Below are 20739 nucleotides of genomic sequence, written 5' to 3' on the forward strand. Positions count from 1 at the left end.
CTGAAAATGAAGTATATCTAGACCTATAATAGGATATTAAGAGATACATCATATGTTACGTGAAAAATAAATAAATAAATACAAACATGGATTAATTATTTTGCCCCAACATTGAATTTTGTTGCCCCAAGCCTAGGTTTATTTCTGATCCTGCTGGATGGTCACACCGATGTGGTTTGTTTTTCAGTTGAAAATGGCTTATTAGTATAAAGAAAACATCAATAAGTCAATGTGCAAATAAACGTAATTAATTAGATAATATGTTTAAAGATTAACACACATGCCTTCTTTAGTATTAGTATTGACACTGATGCATTGGCGTCAATAATAATAGTTGCAACTTTGTCATCACGGATTTCCTTCAGCAGGGGGGTGGGGTCCAAGTTTTCATCAAGCATTCTGACTGAAAGAGTTTCCCGGGAGATGAGGAAGTGACGCACAAGCTCCTCCAATCGTAGCAGGCCTGAGGACATACAATAAAATCCCTGAATGTGATATCTTCATTGCGTGATCATTTTGAACATCAGCTCAATGTATATTCTTAGTTACCTTGAAAGTGATTAAAACTTTTATTTTTTACAATGCATTTATATGATAATGTGTCTTCTGCTTAAATATATTGTCTCACAATGACACAATCAATGTCATGTAACCATCTAAATCCTTTTGAGAACTTTGATAAACTGTCAATAACAGTAAACCTTACCTTAATTTCTGCCCTGCTCTTCCACATTAAAGTCAGTGACTATCGAGTTAAGTGACTTTGAGAGCCAATAAAGTTAATTCTGCATGTGCATAAATTTGTGCTCTAAGCCACCACAAAATCCATATGGTGATTTCATTGATTTTGGAATGCAGTCAAAAAGATACACAGCTAATGATAACAGCATGGGAAGTGAGGAAAGAGTGCTTTCTCGACTTTAAGGGATAGTTCCCTCAAAAATAAAAATTCCTCTTTCCACCGGTATGACTTTCTTTCTTCCATGGAAAGCAAAAGGGCATATTAGATAGAAGTATTAGCCTCAGTCACCATTCACTTTCATTACATGGAAGAAAGATGCAATAAAAGTCAGTGGTGGTCGAGGCTAACATTCAACTTAACATCTCCTTTTGTGTTCAACGGTAGAAAAAAAGGCACACAGGTTTGAAAGAACATGAGGGTGATTGACTTGTGACAGAATTATTTTTACTTTTTTGGATATCACTATAAGCACAGAATGCAAACAACAAATAAAAAATGATAGAATAAGCACAGTTATGTGAGCAGCAGTAAACAGTTATGCATAGAACCATATAACCATTTCCCAGACCACACTAATCAAGCGAAAGGTGCTCGCTCGCATAAGCAAGTCACGAGAGATATCTTCGTCACGGCGGCTGAGATACGTTTCATAATTGTGCGCTAACTACATCTCATTAAGCTGAGTCAACAAAGTATAGCAAATACAATTAATATCGCTTCTTGTTTGTCTGCATGTTGACACAATCCTCAATATGATGTCCCTCTGTTCAAACTTGACATTGAAGACTAGAGTGAATGTGGATATCCTGCGTGTTATCAATTTTCACCTGTCTTTTTTGGAGAACAGTTGTGGTACAATGAATGTGTAATGTACACATGCTGGACAAAGCTGAGCACAGTTGCATTATCTAGGTCTGTTAGTAACTAAAGCGTTTAAGTAAATAGAAAGATGACTTATTGAATTCAAACTATGTAGTGCATGTAAACAATGTGTGCTAAAAAAAAACAGAACAGGAAGAGAAGGGAGAAGATTCCAGCTGTGTTTTTCAGTGTCTCTAATGTAAAAGCCAGGCCACAGCGCCAACATGTTTCTTTAGTATAATGCCATTATTTACATCAACATGCAGAATTAGTCTAGAGGAATTGAATAAAGTTTAAAAAGGTGCAATCTTATAAAAAAAAATATATATTATTGCTAAAGAAGTGGTATTGGCGTTAATAGCATTTTGTTATAGGCACTGAGCCTAAGGACAATGCAGTTATGTTAAAAGTAAAACAAATTGGCAGAATGAATCAGGCACTGTTATACTAATTAGCACAATGCAGCGTGATATGTAAAAGCAGTATAAAGAACTATAGTTAATAGTTAGAATGTGTTGATGAGGTTGGCATGTTCCCTGCAGACTTACACTCTGCTTTGGCACAGATCAAGCTGGCCGTAGGGTAACTGAAAGAACGCAGGATGGCACCGATGGCCAAGCTCAAGTCCTCGTTGCTAGGATACAGCGTCACTGAGGCAAAGCGCAGATATGGCAAGCGCGGAGTCTCCTCTGGACCAATCTTTACGTGAGGGATCTGGGAGGAACAAAACAAAATCAACAAATAAAAACATAGGAGATATGGAAAGAAAAAGAGGCAATGTGTGATCAACCAATACAGGTATTTTAATGGCCAATGCTAAAGAGAGCAGATTGAATGATGTCTGATATAATGTGGGATTCAAAAACCATTTGAAAAAAATCGGATTCATTTTAAATCACTGCGTTATTCTCTGTTTTTTATGTCAAAAACACAAACAGGAAATTCACACAACGTTTGCGCACATTGGATAAGCCAGTAAGAATGCTGGTAAAAGTGTTCCCTATCTGTCACTCACTAGACGTTGTGTCGATATAGTGACACTAGGGGTCGCTCTTGGGAGCCCCAAACACCTCAGATCTTTGAGAAAAGGCCACGCCGTAGCCTGCTTGCACCTCCATCAGCAGTCCACATAACACAGTTCAGCTGTTGTGGCGTTTTGTATAGGGACACCTAGTGTCACTACACACAACACAACATAGAGTGAGTGACAGATAGGGAACGTCTCAGTTACTGTCGTAACCGCTGTTCCCTGATGGAGGGAACGAGACGTTGTGTCCCCCTTGCCACTACACTGTACTAACCGCTGAAATATCCTGGACCCTGTCTCGGCTCCTCGGCACAAAACCTGAATGAGTGGTTGTTAGCCAGCTCCTTTTATACCAGTATGTCCGGGGGAGTGGCATGCAAATTCCACTCGCCAATTCTCATTGGCCTTTTCTCAAAGATCTGAGGTGTTTGGGGCTCCCAAGAGTGACCCCTAGTGTCACTACATTGATACAACATCTTGTTCCCTCCATCAGTAAACGGAGGTTATGACAGTAACGAGACGTTCCCTATCTGTCACTCACTCTACGTATTCTGAGATGTTTACATGCAATGCGAAATCGGGATAATGAGCAAAAATCGATGTGTGCTGATTGGTTTATCCTTAAACTGTTTATGACCTTACCTCGATAAGGGAAAACGGTTTAAAATGTTTACATGACGACACATGTTGCTTTTTAATCATAATCAGTGTAAGATCGTAAATGCACTGACTGACGTGTTAATTCATTTATTTTTTCTAAGAAATCTTGTAAACACACACACACACACATATATATATATATACAGGGTTGGGAGGATTACTTTTGAAATGTATTCAACTACAGATTACAGATTACATGCTGTACAATGTCATTTGTAACATTTTCAAGTAGATTACTCAAGGTCAGAAATGTAATCTAAATACATTGGATTACTTCTTCAGCACTGGTTGATTTTTTCACTTGTTTTGACTATAAAAACTGTCAGTGCAGTAAGACAAAATACACATGTTAAAAATACATTCTCTGAAAAACCTAAATATCTCATGCAATGTTGTTTCTAAAACAAGATCAATCAAATTAGGATTTTTTGATCAATCAAATAAGGATTTTTTGATATTTTTACAGGAAAACAATACAAAAATTATTATCAAGAATATGATTTTTGCCCTAATATCAAAGGTCTTACTAGAAACAAATTATGATCTAATGTGAATTTTCTTGATAAAAAAAGATGATCGTGTCTGGTAACATGTGTATGTAAAATGGCTGGAAATAGCATTTTAGTTTAGCATAAAGCTGACAATTTACACAAGGTTTATTTATATTTCCTCTGCTCCAAAATTACTTCAAACGTACTTGCTCTGTCTGCTCGTATGAATGTAACACATCATAAGAAAGTGTTTCACCGCTGTTCAAATGCACTTTGGATCGCATCATTTATATGTATAAATGTTTTCCATCTGAAAGGACTAAATATTAAATTAAACAAATGACAATAAAATGCAAAGTAATCTCTTCAGTAATCAAAATACTTTTAGAATGTAACTGTATTCTAATTACTATTTATTTAAACTGTAACTGAAGTGGAATACAGTTACTTATATTTTGTATTTTAAATACGTAATCCTGTTACATGTATTCTGTTACTCACAACTCTGTATATATAGATAATGTATATACAATTGATCATAAATGAGGGATACACAAAATTGGTGAAATTAAATGGACATTCATTTCACACAACATTATTAATGTAAAAGTTTACTGGCCAAGCAGGCACGGTTAACGGCCAAAGTGATAATCTCAGAATCGACCGATTAATCTGCCTGACTGAAATATCAGCTAATCCTGAGGAAATTAAACAGAGAAGGAAATATGGAAAATTGGGTCAGAGGGAGAGATACTTTTCAAGTGGCAAAGCAAAGGCACACAGGAAATAATGTCCTGCAGCTGAGGAGCACTGAATTTATCATTTCAGAAACGCTCTCACAGACATACACAAACAAGATTCGTTCCTTTTTTTTTCTCACCTCTTTTTCCCCACATATATGACTGACAGTTGATCCAGAAGCAGGACTAGAGGCTGGACCAATAACAGAGACCACTCCCTTTGGCAAGATCTGACACACTGAGAAAGTTAAAGATGTATTATTAGAAAGAGACAGAAAATAAAGAGAGATAGAGCAGGGTGCTAGAGCAAGACAGTGACTGAAGAAAAAGGGACAGGCTAGAGAGAGAGAGAGAGAGAGAGAGAGAGAGCGCGACAGACATTGCAGTGGGCAGAGAAAAAGGCAACATATTGGACGCTGTCCAGTTCTATGTCCTGTTCCTTGATGATATATCAAATTAGGAGTCAATGCAAGACTCCTTTTGATTTGTTACATCAATACAACACAACACAGATTTAAGTCAAATCATTTTTATTTGTATAGCGCTTTTCACAACACACATTGTTTCAAAGTAGCTTTACAGAAGATCCTGCATTAATATCTATCGTCTTAGAGTCATCATTGTGTAGTTTGATTAAATAGTATTGTAAATTGTCTATAAAAATAAATAATTAAATAATAATTGTATTAATAACCCCAGTGAGCAAGACGAAGGCAACTGTGGCAAGGAACACAAAACTCCATAAGATGTTAATGGAGAAAAATAACATTGGGAGAAACCAGACTCACAGTGGGGGCCAGTTCCCCTCCGGCTAACATCATGAATATAATGCCAATATCAGTTATTTATGTGCAGTGCAGGTCATGGTTTAAAAATAGTAAACTAAGTAAGTATTAAGGGTCAGTGTTTAAACAAAGATTTGTATGAACTGGAAGATTAATGACTAATGTCTGTGAAGTCCATTCTGGATTAACTGCAGAAGTTCACATAGATGGATTGTACTTTATTAGTTGGCCGATGAAGGCTTTTATTGGAAAATAATTGAAAGTTTATCTATTCCATTTTAAGAGTGTAGTCCATCATTAGACCGAGGTGATGCAGGCAGACATTAGTTTCGGTGAGGTCTATCCTAAGTCCAAGGTTCAGGCAGTGGCTTCTGAAGTATCCCATGTCTTATGGTTGGAGTTGGCATCAGTTCATCCTCTGAAGTCCACTGTAATAGACCTAAGTGATGTCTGGCTGGCACCGGCTGCATAAAGTCGTCATCACTCAGAGACACATAGCAGTGGAGACTGATGCCAAGCAGGAACGGAGGTGGATCTGGTCAGTTTTGGTAACCTTGGGATATGGGAAACAAATAGAATAATATTAGCATAGATACCATTCAATTTTGTGCAGAGTTAAAGAGCATGATCATGTTCTGGCAGACCTAACTAAATCAGCCTAATTGTGAGTTGATGGATAAATTAGTTTAGACTTATCTTAGTGAGTGTGCCTGCATCCCGAACAATGTTAGGGAGACTACTCCATAGCTTAGGAGCCAAATAGGAAAAGGATCTACGTACCTCCTTTTGTGGATTTTGATATTCTAGGATCTATTAACCGGCCAGAATATTGTGATCGTAATGAACGTGATGGAATATAGCATGGTGGAATGTGACTTATGTACTGCAGAGCTAGACCATTCAAAGATTTGTAAGTAGTTAACAAAATTTTAAAATGAATATAAAATTTAACAGGTAGCCAATGTAACGACGATAAAATGGGGCTAATATGATCATATTTCTTGGTTCTAGTCAACACTCTGGCTGCTGCATTTTGAACCGATTGAAATGTATTTATTTAATGTGCAAGACATCCTTCCAGTAATGCATTACAATAATCTAGTCTTGAGGTCATAAACGCATTAATTCATTTTTCGGCATCAGCAACAGAGATCCTGTGTCGTAACTTAGCAATATTTCTGAGGTGGAAGAATGCTGTTCTACAAACATTGGACATTTGATTTTCAAATGACAGTTTGGTGCCAAATATAACTCTTAAGTTCTTCTATGTAGAAGACAATGTAACAGTACATCCATTGAGAGTCAAATCATATTTTAGTGGCTTATTTTTGTAAGGTTTTGGTCCAATAATTAGTGCCTCTGTTTAGTTGGAATTGAGTTGAAGGAAATTTCTGGCCATCCAAACTTTGATTTCATTGATACACTCTGCTAATTTGGAGAATTGTGAAATGTCGAAAAAAAGAAATATAAAGTTGGGTATCATCGGTATAACAGTGGAAACTAATTCCACAATTCCTGATAATTTCTCCCAGGGCAAGCATGTATAAGGAGAAAAGAAGAGGCCCTAAAATTGATCCCTGTGGCACTCCATAATTAACTTTCGTTTGATTTGACAATTCTTTGTTTACACAGACAAAGTGCTAGCGGTCTGCTAAATAGGACCTAAACGATGCTAATACAAGTCCACAAATGCCAACATAATTCTCAATCCTATTCAAGAGTGATCTATGTGGTTGTTAAGTCGTGACGTAATAATACTGTTTCCGGGTCCAAATGCCGGGTCCTCTCTACCTACTTACCGCTTTCGCCCGAGTTTGAACATGCCGCAGTGCTGTGTCCTGTGTTGTTTAAATAGATCGGAGTTAAAAAAAAACAAGTGACATTCAACTGTCATTCTACCGCTTTCCCTGTGACGAGAAAGAAAAGAGAAAATGGCTGCAGTTGATAAGGTAAGTTACAAATCTTAAACGAATGAAGAAACTTTGAAAACCCTTTTTGACCGCCAAGGGTGCATCACTAAATTAGGACATGATTGTAAATAAATTAACAGGTTCCGCCATTGTTATTAGATCTGGACAAGCGGAGCGCTTGGACCCGGAAGAGGCTAAACGTCACGCGTGACGTCAGACTTAACCACCGGATGGTGTTGAAACAGCACTAAGATCTAAAAGCACTATAATGGAAATGCAGCTGCGATCAGATGATAAGATCAAGTAATTTTTTTACCCTGATAAGTGCCTTCTCTGTACAGTGATGGTGCCTAAATCCTGACTGAAATTGTTCATATATACCATTTCTCTATAAAAATTAACATAGTTGGGAGGACACTACCTTTTCTAGTATTTTCGACATAAACAGGAGATTTTAAATTGGTCATTATTGCCCAATTCTCCAGGCTCAAGCTGTGGCCTCTTAATAAGCGATTTGATAACTGCCATTTTAAAGTTTCTTGGAACATGTCGTAAGGATAGCGAGGAGTTAATCATATTAAGAAGAGGTTCTGAGATTACAGGGAATATCTCTTTTAAGAGCTTAGTTGGTATTAAATCTACCATACATGTTGTGGCTTTTGATGTTATGATAAGCTTTATTAGCTTTTCATGACCTTTTACAGCAAAGGATTACATTTGCTCGTGAGGAAAATTATGAGATACTTTTTTCTGGGGTACTGTGAACAATGACTGCATAATTTTATTTCAGATTTTTTCAATTTTATCAGTAAAGAAATGAATGAAGTCATTACTATTGTGCTGCGACGGAATATCTGGTTCAGTTGTAGGCTTTATTCCTAACCAATTTAGCCACAGTTCTGAATAAACATCTAGGATTGTTTGGTTATTTTTTATGAGTTTGCTAAAATGCTGACCTGGCAGCTTTTAGTGCCTGTCTGTAGCTACAGACACTATCCTTCCATGCACCACGAAATACCTCTAATTTTGTATTCTTCCACTTGTGCTCCATTTTCCGAGCTGCTCTCTTGAGAGCTTGAGTGTGATCATTGTACCACGATGCAGGGCTTTTTTCTTTAATTGAAGGGGGATGACACTATCAAGAGTGCTAGAGAAGACTGTATTTATATTTTCTGATATTACTTCAAGTTCTTCTAGACTTTTTGTCTTACTGGGTATATGAGATAAATCTGGAAGATTATTTGTGAAATAATTTTTAGTGGTTGAAAGAATAGTTCAACCTGAACGATAGCATTATGTAGATTGAGTAACATAACTGATTGTAGCATACAAGAGACAAAGTAATTATCTGAGATGTCATTGCTCTGCTGCAGATCAGTATCAATATCAACTCCATATGACAGAATTAAATCTAGAGTATGATTATGGCGATGAGTTGGTCCTGTCACATTTCGTCTGATTCCAAGAGAGTTTAGAATATCAATAAATGCTAAATCCTGATGTGTCATTTTCATAATCTATGTGACTTTTTATTTAATTGAAGCTCTATCCACAGTATCTACCAGATCTGATTGAAAATTTGCAAATTCACTGAAGAAATCAGAATATGGACCAGGTGATCTATATACTGTAGCAAGGGCAAAAGACAACAGAGATTTTTAAATTGTATCTGATTTCCACATTAAGCATTATTAGTTCAAAAGTCTTAAACTTATATCTTGTTCTCTGAGTAACACAGAGGACCTCCTCCCCGACCCTTCAGGCTTGGCTCATTAAATAAAGTAATATATTCAATCAGAGCACATCCAAATTATTATCTGTAATAATTAATTTACAATTAGTGCTTTGGTTGAAAGAGATCTAATGTTTAGTAGCCCTACCATTGTATGATGTTTATCTTAAATGTTTTCTTTATTTTTACTGTAATAATTTTTTTTCAAAATGGTTTATGTGATATGTGTTGTAGTATATGTGAACTGTGTGATGTCTCAAGGCAGCTAGCAGACATTCGGATTAGCCAGATTGTTGGCTTCCTTACCTGGGCCCCAGTTAATCAAATAATATCACTATGAAGACTATGAGCAAAATTACTAGAGAAGAGAGCGGCATCTTCCCTGGAGGGATGGAGTCCGTCTCTCTTAAGCAGGTCAGGTCTACCTCAAATTCTTCCAATTCAATTCAAGACACCACTCAGACATCCAGCCATTCAGTGACACTAATCTACTATAAACTTCGTCACAATGACAAGCAGGGAGAGGGCCAGAGCATATTACAGTGTCTGACCTCTGACCAGTGTCAGAGCATAATGTTACACACCTCTTTAACATTATCTACCTTTAGCATTAGCCAGCACTTGTAAATTTGATCTGATGTCATAACCCGAGCCCCCGAAATGCATTTAACAATAGTGGCTGGAGTCTCTATTTACACGTTCCTTACAATAGAATCTCCTATAACAAGGGCACTTTCAACATGATTCTCAATGGGTGCATCACTGAGTGGAGAGAATCTTAAGAGACATTAACAGGAATGGGAGAACGGTGTTGCTTTGCTGAACGAGTATGCCACCGAGATGTCACCAAACGCTCTGCTGCGGGGGCTCTACAGCCGGAACCAAAGTGTGTGTGTTGCTCACCGTTCTACAAGCATCCGAAACATCAACCGGCTTCTCTTTCTCACTGACCTCCACTAGCATTCAGATACATGTCTCTAATTATCTAATTAACCTTCTCCATCAGCCTGTCTAAACATTTATCACATGTAAACCCCTCACTGCTGACCGAAGAAGCTGTAGTAAACATGTGGCATGCAATGCAGAAAGCAATAATATGAGCAGATGCTGTCACTTACCGCAATTGTTTGTTGTTGCTGTTAAGGTTGTTCTTGAGTAGCGAGGGTTTGAGATCGATGTTAATCACTCGGGTAATTGTTTGTTCTTGTTGTGTTAGTTCCTGAACAGCAGATGTTTGATATTGATGCAATAATCTTTGTAAAACACAGAGAAAAACGAATGCACGCAGTCGAAATGCGAGATGAAAGAATATTAATATACACGCAGTTGAAACAGTAGAAAAGTGGGGGAAAAAACTAAGCACGCAGTAAAATGGCAAAGGATAAATTGAGGAGCATAGAGGAATAAACAATGCTAAGCAGGCTAGCAAGCTACAAACAGACTCGTGCAGTATGCCGGCAGCATCCGGAATTCTTTATGCTCTGCCTAGAAGATATTGCTGTTCTAAGTCTACAAAAGAAAGAGATAGAGACAGCACAGGGTGTATATTTAGATGAAGAGATTTTTTCTCTTTGTTGCTTTTATCTGTGTCGCATTGAAATATTCAGTGCACTGTTCAAGTGTTTTTATTATTATTAACCTTTATTTAACCAAGAAGTCCCTTGAGATTAAATCTCTTTGTCGATGGAGACCTGGCCAAGAAAGCACACCAAACAAGGTCAAAAAGTTAAAAGATCAACACAACAAAAACAGAAATAAGACAAAAATAGGACACAATAATGAAAACAATGGACTACAATTACAGAATCCAGCTTATGCATAGCAATTGCACTCTTCAGTTGTACACTTTTTTATTTTTTATCAAAGATTTGAATTCACCCAAGGTAAAGTGATTTATATGTAAAGTGTTCGGAGGGAATTCCATGACCAAGGTGCAAAATAAGAAAAAGCTGTTTTACCCAGATTAGAGCAAATCCTGTGTACCCTATAGAGTAGCCATCTAGAGGAGTGAGAATCATAACAGCTATTGATGAGTGACAAAAGAATGCACAAATAAGGTGGTAGTTTTCCCTGTATGGCTTTATAAATAAATAAAATATACCAGTGATGCTGTCTCTTTAAGCTTAATGAAGGCCACAAGACCAAATTATAAGTACACAATGATGTGTACTAGACAATTAATTGCTTATAAAATTAAGAGAGTGTGACATGGGCAGGTAATTCACTTAGCATCATATGCATTAACCTCAGTGTTATACATCAGGGTTGAGGGGGAAAAGTACTCTTTCAGTTCATGAGCTGGAATTTCATTAAAATTGTTCATGTCCTATAGGATGCTGAACTGGAATTTGAGATGGGATGTCAGAAATAGTTATTATCTGAACTGCAATTCAAAACAGTCACACAACTTAGTTGCACTTTATTTTACAGTGCATGTACTGTAGTATACTAGTATACTTAAGACCAAAGTATACTTGCTGATTGCTCTGCACAGAAAAAGCATGACATAAATTTCATCATAGTCAAGTCTGTGTCCCAGACAGATTTTCTAGACTAATGGATGCGGTCATCGTCTGTGTGCATGCGCCGGCAATTGACTCTACTAAAAGAGTATAACAAAGAAATTGTAATGGGCATGCATGGGCATGAAGAGTATAATCACTAAGGCAGCGCGGTCGACCATGCGCGAGCCAATCCGAAACACACAAAAACTAAGTATACCTGGGCCTTTACAGTGTACTTACCCAAGTAAATACTGAGACATATTAGGTAACTACATGTACTTAAAATAGGTTAACATTAGAGTACATTTTTGGTTAGTACCTAATAATTACTGTAGTTGTTATAATTATACAGTATAGTACATACTTAAGTATAGTACGTAAATGTAGAACAGTACTGTAAAATAAAGTGCCACCCACAACTTCACACAAGTAACACAATTTGGACCAGTTTTATTATCTAACAAAACACAACAGAAAAACATACATTTTGCATCTAAACCTGCTTCATGTTGTTTTGTTCCAGTTTGAAGATTTTGGGGGATAATAAGAGTATTTTAGTGCATAAAATTAAGTTGGTCAATTAAATATAAATAGCCTATAGGTTGCCTTTCAATTCAAACATTAATTATGAATTATATCATCTGATGTTTCTTGAAATACCCATATATTAAGTGTATGATAACATGTTTGTGGGTTATTCATAGTGAAAATGTAATGTAATTACCATATAGAGCAGTTATGAAAATGTATTTAAATTTTAGTTCATTTTAATATTAGTTTAACATTTAAATTTCAATTCTGCATCCTGTTTGCTACCTCGTTGCAAATCAGATCCTGTTCATTAATTTAATTGGAATTTAAAAGACATTTTCAATTCCATTTTAAATGCCGTACAACCCTGAAACACAAGCTTTGTGTTAGAGCAAGTGTGTGCTATCGGTGCATTTCAGTGCCATGGTGAAGTGAGAATGAATATATAGAAACTTGTTTGTCGCACTCACTTGTGTCGGTAGTCTCGTACTGAGAGTCTCTCTGAAGTTCAAAGATGTCAACCTCCACGCGAGCTCGTGACGGGCCCTCCATCACACTGTTGATGTTCTCTCGGGCCAGAGCTAAAGCCAACCGTTCTCCCCGTCCACATGCTGATTGATCATCTAAAATAGCAGCTGAAGGGGGGGGGGGGGGGGGGTGACAATCAAATGCATGGTTTACAAAAAGCGTATCTGTGCGAAGGTCTGTGCTTTGTTTCTGCACTTGTATTTAATGGAAATTTTTATTTTGATGTTGATGATTGAAGTTTTGTTTGTTACGTGTGTTGCTAAAAGACTGATTTACTTCTCATGACTGAACAGAAACAAGTTTGTAACAATTGACATTTGTTGCATGTAGACTGCGCTCTTAAGCTCTTAAGCTAAGAGAAGTACTCTGTTTTCAACTTCAAAATACATTATCATGAAGCAAACATTAACAAATTATTTTACTCATTTGTCAGTTTGGAGCCTTGCCAGAGTTTAAATGATGCTGCATTGTTTGCAATAATCAAGAAGGACATGCTGATGCTTGAAGCAATCAGTCACATGCTGTGAAGTGACTCTGAACAAGGCTCCTGTTTGAAACCGATAATATTGCTCAGTTTAAACATTGTTTTTGAAGACAGTTCTGACATGCTTTAGTCTTATTTTTAATGAATATACCAAAATGGCAGACATTAGCCAATCGCAACATCTATTCATGCTCTCTGCTGTGTGGAACAGGTGCTTAGTTTAAAAAGATAAAGCCTAGGAGGAGGTCAGTATTACAGAAAAAGCCTGTAAACATTAAATCAAGAACTAACTTTTTAATCACTAAAAACTTTGCACTTAACATTGCTGTTGGCTGCCTTTTAAACAAGTAAAGTAATTGGATTATCTGGAGACTGTACTAGTGCTCTGATTTTCTCATTTCTAATTACAAGTAAAAGTTTTAATGGAGCTTTTATCTGTGTAGATAAAGCTATATCTGATAACGCTGGAAGAACTGAGGCTGAATTAGGCCTTTTGCTTGGTAGGAAGCAGCTTAGGTAGTGGCTTTTTTGACAATGTAGTATTTTTGACCAGTAAGTATTACCCGACCTATAATGCTTTGGTGCCTATTTCGTATTGCAAAGTTGGCATTAATGATACCTCAAATCATGCAGTTTATTGAGGTGAAAGATAAAGTGGGCAAAATACCCAATACACTTACATTGAAGCGGGGACCCAGGATATACCTAGAGACATTAATGTCATAGAGACTTGAGGGCTCTTTTAACCTGCCCAAACAACACCGTTTTACCTCCCAGCACCCCCAGCAACCACATTGCAGTGTGATACCCCTTAGAACACATCACCCTAGTATCATGGCAGTAAGGTTTTGCACAGACAAGCACCTCTCTCTCTTTCAAAAACAAAAATGCATCCTAATTATTGTACTTAGGGCCCATATAAACCGGAAAGCAAGATGCTAGCTGATTCAGGCAAGAACTGGCCTTATCGCTCCAATTATTCTTGGAAAATGTACATTAATGTGGAAGATGAGATATGAGAAGATTGTCTTTTTGCACTGTCAAATGGTAGACACATTTAGTTTGTTGTCTAACAGGAAGTAGATGGTGGTATCTCACCCATCCTGACAGCTGCAAGAACGGGAGCATGGCTGTGGGAGGACGGGGCCATGGTCAGAAGCAGCAGGAGGAGGAAGAGGAAGTGAATCGACAGCAGCAGAGCTGGCAGAGCCGGCATCTTCCACTGCTCCTCATGGAGAATGGTCGTCTGGCTGCCTGCACCGCCACCTACAGGGCAGGTAAGAAATGACAAATGAGTAATCATTTGGGGATATAGTGAAATTGGAATATTCTCCAAAGAATTCACTATGGGGGGAATTGACTTTCGTCAGGTATATTAGCGTTGGCACACACTGAATATAACCTGAATATATGACTCTTCTCCATCTTTTGATCATTATTTGATAAATTACTGCTGAAATGATCGATTGGAAATGTACACAAACATCTATTTGAAAAACAATTCTGTTTAACACCTGCGTTCATCTGGCCATAATGGCACAATATGTAGTATAAAAAGCCTAATTTCTGCAAAATTTCGGTGTGTAGGACGCAGGTATTTGCACTGAAATACAATGCGCAAAAGTGGCACAACTGTTTAGTGAATTCCCCCCTACATTTTATATCACAATTCATTTTTCATTTTCATTACACACATGAAAATTACCAGATTTATTTTACAAGATGATAACTATTTGCCATGACAGTCAAGTGAAAATCATATTACATGCTGTTGTTAAAACATTTAGCATTCAATATACTCTATATCATAACATACTATTAGTAAAAAACTATATGTAAAATATAGCATATAATACGCAATATGCAGCAAGCAGTATACCATTCAAAACACAGCCCTAGATTTAGCTTGGATTTAGGGCAGTTCACAACCACTCTGTCCTGTGTGTTGCATCATCAACTTAAGCTTTTAAGAGTTCCAAGGGAGTGGGCTCTCTCACAATTCTGCCCAAAAACACTGCCATGAATAAAGAATGGTATCAAAACGTCCAGCAAGAGCAACTTCTCCCAACGATCCAGTAGCAATTTGGTGATGATCCGTGCATTTTCCAGCATGATGGATCATCATGCCACAAGGCAAGAGTGATAATGAAGTTGCTCGGAGATCATTACATTAAAATTTTGGATCAATGGCCAGGCAACTCCCCAGATCTTAATCCCATAGAGAACCTGTGGTCAATCCTCAAAAGGCGAGTGGACAAGCCCACAAATTGTGATCAACTCCGAGCACTAATAAGTCAAGAATGGATCGCCATCAGTCAGGATTTGGCCCAGAAGCTGATATCCAGCATGCCAGAGCGAATTGCAGAGGTTATGAAGAACAAGGGTCAACACTGTAAATATTGACTCTTTGCATAAATTGAATGTTTTTGTCAATAAAAGCCTTTAAAACTTATAAAATGCTTATCATTGTTTTCCAGTATACCATAGAAACGTGCGAAAAATAATCTACAAATACTGAAGCAGCAAACTTTGCATTGATTTCACTGCCAATACTTTTGGCCACGGCGCACTATATCTCACACCGAGAAAGGTAAGTGTCTAGATACTTGGTCCATCTTGCATTTGTCTCAAATTATAGCATTGCGAGAAGAGGCACACATGTGCCTCTATAATTTGATCCAAATGTAAGATGCTGTAGATATGGTGTAATAAAATATTCAAGACCAAGTACATTGCTTTATATTAGCACCTGAAAACATATTTGCAGCAATTGCACTGACACATTTCACGCCACGTGGCTTGATATAAAACAGTTCACCCCAACAAACCTTACAACCAAATACCGTGAAGCAGAGAGAATAGAATGCAGGCAGAAGAAACAGACTCAGAAATGGCTTTGGGAGACAAAGAAGAAAGCAAAATATTGAATGCTTGACGTATGTGGTAAAATAGACCCGAAAAGATTCCAGCCTGTTTCAACAGTGAATGTGTGTGTGTGTGTGTTTGCTTTTGTTTGATTCCATGGATGGCACAAAACCAAGACATAAGTCAACCTTAAGTTCAAGCGTCTCATCCCTAAAGCTGCTGTCAATCCTGGGTTGCCTGTGTTCGAGTTTGTCAACAGCTTGATTTGTATTGGCCTTCTGTGGCTCGGCGAAGTAAATGTTTACCTTTTCTGCCAATAAGGCCCTTTGAATGCATTCAAATTGAACTCTGAATGGAACCTAAATGAAGTGAGCGAACCCAAAAGGGAAGAGAGGATGGAAGAAAGGCAGTCGGCATGAGATAGCTAGGGAGAGACAGCAGAAATAGCAAGGAGGGGAAGATGAAAGTGAACCAAGGGAGATAGTGAAAATGTAAGTATAAGCATACAAAGTAAACACCACATGAGGGAACAGCATGCTGAACGTGCAGAAATTTAAGCTTGGCTGTTTCAGTTAACTGTTAGCTTTCCCGTATACCAGCAGTGAACTTAAATGTCAAAGTAATTGCCCACAGGCTCGCATAATCAATGGAGCCACTGAGCCTTGCTCTGTCTCTCCTATAACACTATATAACATGCATTTAACACATTCTAAGAATGATGCATGACAATTCACATCCTGTTAAATTACCAACTTTAAAATGTGACTAGCCACACTGTTCCAGAACTTGATTTCCCATTAATTGTATCCTTAGGGATGTCAAAATAATTGTCAATATAGAGTTTTAAGGCTGCAAGCAAATCAGCCAGTTCCAAGATGAAAAGCCACATTACGACATTTGATTCGAAGTGAGAAATATGTTTAAAAATCTGGAAAAAAAAAAGAAAAAGATTACAAAATGAAGTGCTTCACAAATCGTAAATGATGCAATCAAAATATTGCATATTAAAATGAATTAGAAAACACAATTTCTTTCTTTTATGCTGTAATACTGCAACATACCATATTAATTAGAGCTAGATAGGTAGCTAACTAACATTACCTAGCTAGCCTCTACTAACATGTGAAAACTCACCACAATCCCATTCCCATTTCCATGGTAACAGTGACTTTTCTGATTGGTTGGATCTTGCTACAGGATTGTGGTGTGGTAGTTGTGTATTATTGCAATCGCAATTAAACACAATGTTTAAAATATTAACAGAAGCTCATAGTAGGTCTGTCTTTAACAATATCAAATACCAAAATCAGTTTCACTTTGAAGATGAATGGCATTTGACAGTTGAGCTCCATGAGCCCTTGCCATGCTCCTTTTTGACATGAAAAAAGGCAGAATATGTACTTGAAACAAATCCCATTCTTAGATGGGTGTATGACAAGTGCTGAGCATCATACCAGTGATAAAAAAATATTCCATAAACCTGCTATGCTTCTCCTAAAAGAGTGTCCTCTCAGTGCGCACTCTAGATGCTATATTGAAAATTAAGGACATTGTTGAGTCTCTTACCTTACAGAGGTTTTGATCGAAGAGAAAACTATCACTTGAGACCATACTTTTGGAGTTTTATTTACCAAAAGTCTCTAACACCATTTTCATTATATGATCAATTATATTGGGCAGTCATTACATCAATAACACTATACATATTAGCGGGTGTCAAAGAAATGTGTTTTTTCACTAGCTCCTCTAAAACAGTGGTGTAGACCAGATATAAGCAGAAATATTTCAGTCAAACATTAATCTCATGCTGTCAAATCCAACATTCTCACATTACACCTCAAACACTGTCCTACGGTTTCATTTAGATTTACTTTGGGATATCAACTCAAAGCCAACTGGCTAAGATCCTTCTCCACAGGCTGTTTTAAAAGAAAAATGTTGAAAATGTACTCCTAATATGCCTGTCTCTTGTCAACCTGACTGTAATGCATCTGTGTGTGTTTGGGACATTAGCATGGAACATCCTGCAAGGTTGAGGCAAATAAAAAGGTTTGTTTGCCTCAGAGGCAGCGGTGACATGGCATCCGTGCTGCCTAAGGTACCATAATGAAGGGATAATCCTCTCATTTAGCCCCAGACAGATGATTTATTTTGCTCTCTTTTTGTGATGGCTGAGGAGTGTGTATGTGTGTGTTACAGTCCATTATAAAGCTGCAAAATAAACATTAAAACAATGGCAACTGGTAACTGGGAAGCACAGCTTGAGATGTTTGGGTGTGTGTGTGAGAGACAGAAAAAAGAGAGAAAGGAAGAGTGTCCAGATGAGAAAACTGGACAGAGGGTGTGTTTTACAAAAGGGGCGATATAAGAAATATATCTGAATATTTTTCAGCCTTTTGGTGGATGGATGGATGAATGGATGGATGGATGGATGGATGGATGGATGGATGGATGGATGGATGGATGAATGGATGGTTGGTTGGTTGGATGGATGATTGGATGGTTGGATGGATGGATGATTGGATGGATGATTGGTTGGATGGATGATTGGGTGAAAGGATGGATGACTGAGTGAAACGATGATGGATGGGTGGTTAGATGGATGGATGGATGGATGGATGATTGGATGGATGGTTGGATGGATGATTGGGTGAAAGGATGGATGACTGGGTGAAAGGATGTTTGGATGGATGATTGGGTGAAAGGATGGATGGGTGGATGGATGGTTAGATGGATGGTTGGATGGATGGTTAGATGGCTGGATGGATGGATGATTGAGTGAAAGGATGGATGACTGGGTGAAAGGATGGTTGGATGGATGTTTGGGTGAAAGGATGGATGGATGGATGGTTAGATGGATGGATGGATGGATGGATAGGTGGGTTGGTGGATGGATGTGTGAGTGAGTATGTCAGTCAGTCAATTATCACTGCCTGCCTTATTGGAATCTTTTATTAAACTTAATAACCAAATAAAAAGCATTTTAAATCATGATATTTACTCACATATTTTTGATATTGTTAATATACAACAAAATTCTATATATTTTATATTATCCAGCTCTAGAATAGAATAGAATCCTTTATTGTGGTCACACATCATACACACAGTTTTTTGCATATATACAATGAAATTTATTAGTTTTCACATATCCCAGCTAAGCTGGGGTCAGAGTGCAGGGTCAGCCATGATACGGCGCCCCTGGAGCAGATAGGGTAAAGGGCCTTGCTCAAGGGCCCAACAGTGGCATCTTGGTGGTGCTGGGGCTTGAACCCCTGACCTTCTGGTCAGTAACCCTGAGCCTCAACCACTGAGCCACCACTGCACTGCCTAATAGGTATCATATTTAATCTAGTGTGAACGAAAATAATTTAATATGTTGAATTGTTGTTTACTAGAGTGTGGATCAATGATTGCTTTTACAATCTATTACATTTTTCGCACTGTTGTGTACTTAGTTGTCCATCGCTGAACTGAAAATATCCTTTGAATAGAGATAGGCATTTAGAGTATTTTTGTAGTCAAGTTCTCCAACACAATAAAAAACAAGTAATCAATGACATTTAGAATTTAAGTTTAACCTTCAACCTTTTAACCTGTTTTCTTATGAAAAAAATTAGCACGATGCATAAACAACAACACATGTAGATAAAATTAAATTACAAAAAACATTTGCACTCACAAAAAGAAATGTGCATTCCAAGACTTCTCACGTGGTACAATTACTATAAATAATGCCAGAATTTTCTTTTTGGGTGAGCTACTCCTTTAACAACGTCCTGAATCAATGCACCAGCCAATATATTGAGTTCTAACGGCAAGATTTCGGTGAGAAAAGCAGTTTCGTTGTAACCCATGGCAGGCAAAGGCACAAATGAAAATCAAATTGCAATATTGGAGTAGTGTTTTTACTAGTCAAATATTAAAAGCTGATTGAGTACTCAATTGAGCACATTCCTACTATTGACAGGGTAGGAGTCTTAATGCGAAAATGTTAATTAAAACAGAATAAATAGAGAATCAAAAAGAGGCCTCGAGAAACTAAGAAAAAGGTAAAACATTGGGATTAGTGTTATAAGTCACATTAAAGAGTACCTTTAAGAGTAACCCCAACAAATGGATTGAAAGGAGATGGAAAGCAGGTATTTAAAAAAAAATGAGAACATTAGACATAATTTAACAGCACCCACTGAGGTGATCAGAGTTTAGATTCTTCTCATCCATCAGCAGAGGCTTGCAGTCTATGCAGACAGGATATGTGTCTTCTTTAGCCAGTGCCTCAAGCCTCGCTAACTATCTTCTCGGATGTAAAAGAAGCCATTATTTGACCCAATGCAATACGACAGGCTTCTACAGTGACTTAACAGTCAAGTTCTTCCCCACTCTCTACCGCTGTTTCTTTCCAAACCTTTTCTCGTCACCCTCACAAATCATCAGCTCAAAGCTACAAATGCCATGCTCTCTCACACATCCAGATGCTTTGTCTATATGATAGGAGCTAAAAATAAAGCAAACATTCCTCTGTTGCAAAGAGTCTAAGAATAACTGGCTGTTTGAAACTTTTATTCAGATTATATGATTTCACAGATAAGCACTTGCATTTGAATTTAGTGTAAAATCAAGAAAAAAACTGAAATGGGATGGGATAAGATCAAAACATGAAGCAGGTTAGATTCGAACCTGCAGCTCCATTTGTGATTTTCAACAACATTTTTGAATAATACATGCATTGCACCCAAAGAAAAAAAGAGGAAGTGGAGATGTGAATAAAGAAAATAGAAGAATTTTCAATGTAATATTTACTGGGTTTCCATCCAAAATGTTTCGCCATTTTTAAGTGCATTTCTATAAATTTGCCTTTAGAAAATACGAATTGTTG

General features: G+C 37.5%; 2 protein-coding genes across 2 annotated transcripts in view; one reads left to right on the plus strand and one right to left on the minus strand.

Moving 5' to 3' along the window:
• Nucleotides 1-15443, plus strand: part of LOC127650920 (zinc finger protein 449-like) — a 451526-nt gene extending 436083 nt beyond the window's left edge. The window contains exon 5 of the transcript XR_007971482.1: nt 15363-15443. The gene's annotated coding sequence lies outside the window, so the exon portion shown is untranslated. The remainder of the gene's footprint in view (nt 1-15362) is intronic.
• LOC127650912 (glutamate receptor ionotropic, kainate 5) overlaps nt 1-20739 on the minus strand; it is a 144212-nt gene that overhangs the window by 55568 nt on the left and 67905 nt on the right. Inside the window, exons 2-6 of the mRNA XM_052136565.1 lie at nt 14094-14261; nt 12454-12618; nt 4662-4759; nt 2152-2317; nt 285-463 (exon numbers count right to left, since the gene is read on the minus strand). Coding sequence (XP_051992525.1) covers nt 285-463; nt 2152-2317; nt 4662-4759; nt 12454-12618; nt 14094-14211 — 726 coding nt within the window. The 5' untranslated portion in view covers nt 14212-14261. The remainder of the gene's footprint in view (nt 1-284; nt 464-2151; nt 2318-4661; nt 4760-12453; nt 12619-14093; nt 14262-20739) is intronic.

The sequence above is a fragment of the Xyrauchen texanus genome, chromosome 10, assembly GCF_025860055.1.
Source record: "Xyrauchen texanus isolate HMW12.3.18 chromosome 10, RBS_HiC_50CHRs, whole genome shotgun sequence".
Classification (NCBI taxonomy): Eukaryota; Metazoa; Chordata; class Actinopteri; order Cypriniformes; family Catostomidae; genus Xyrauchen; species Xyrauchen texanus.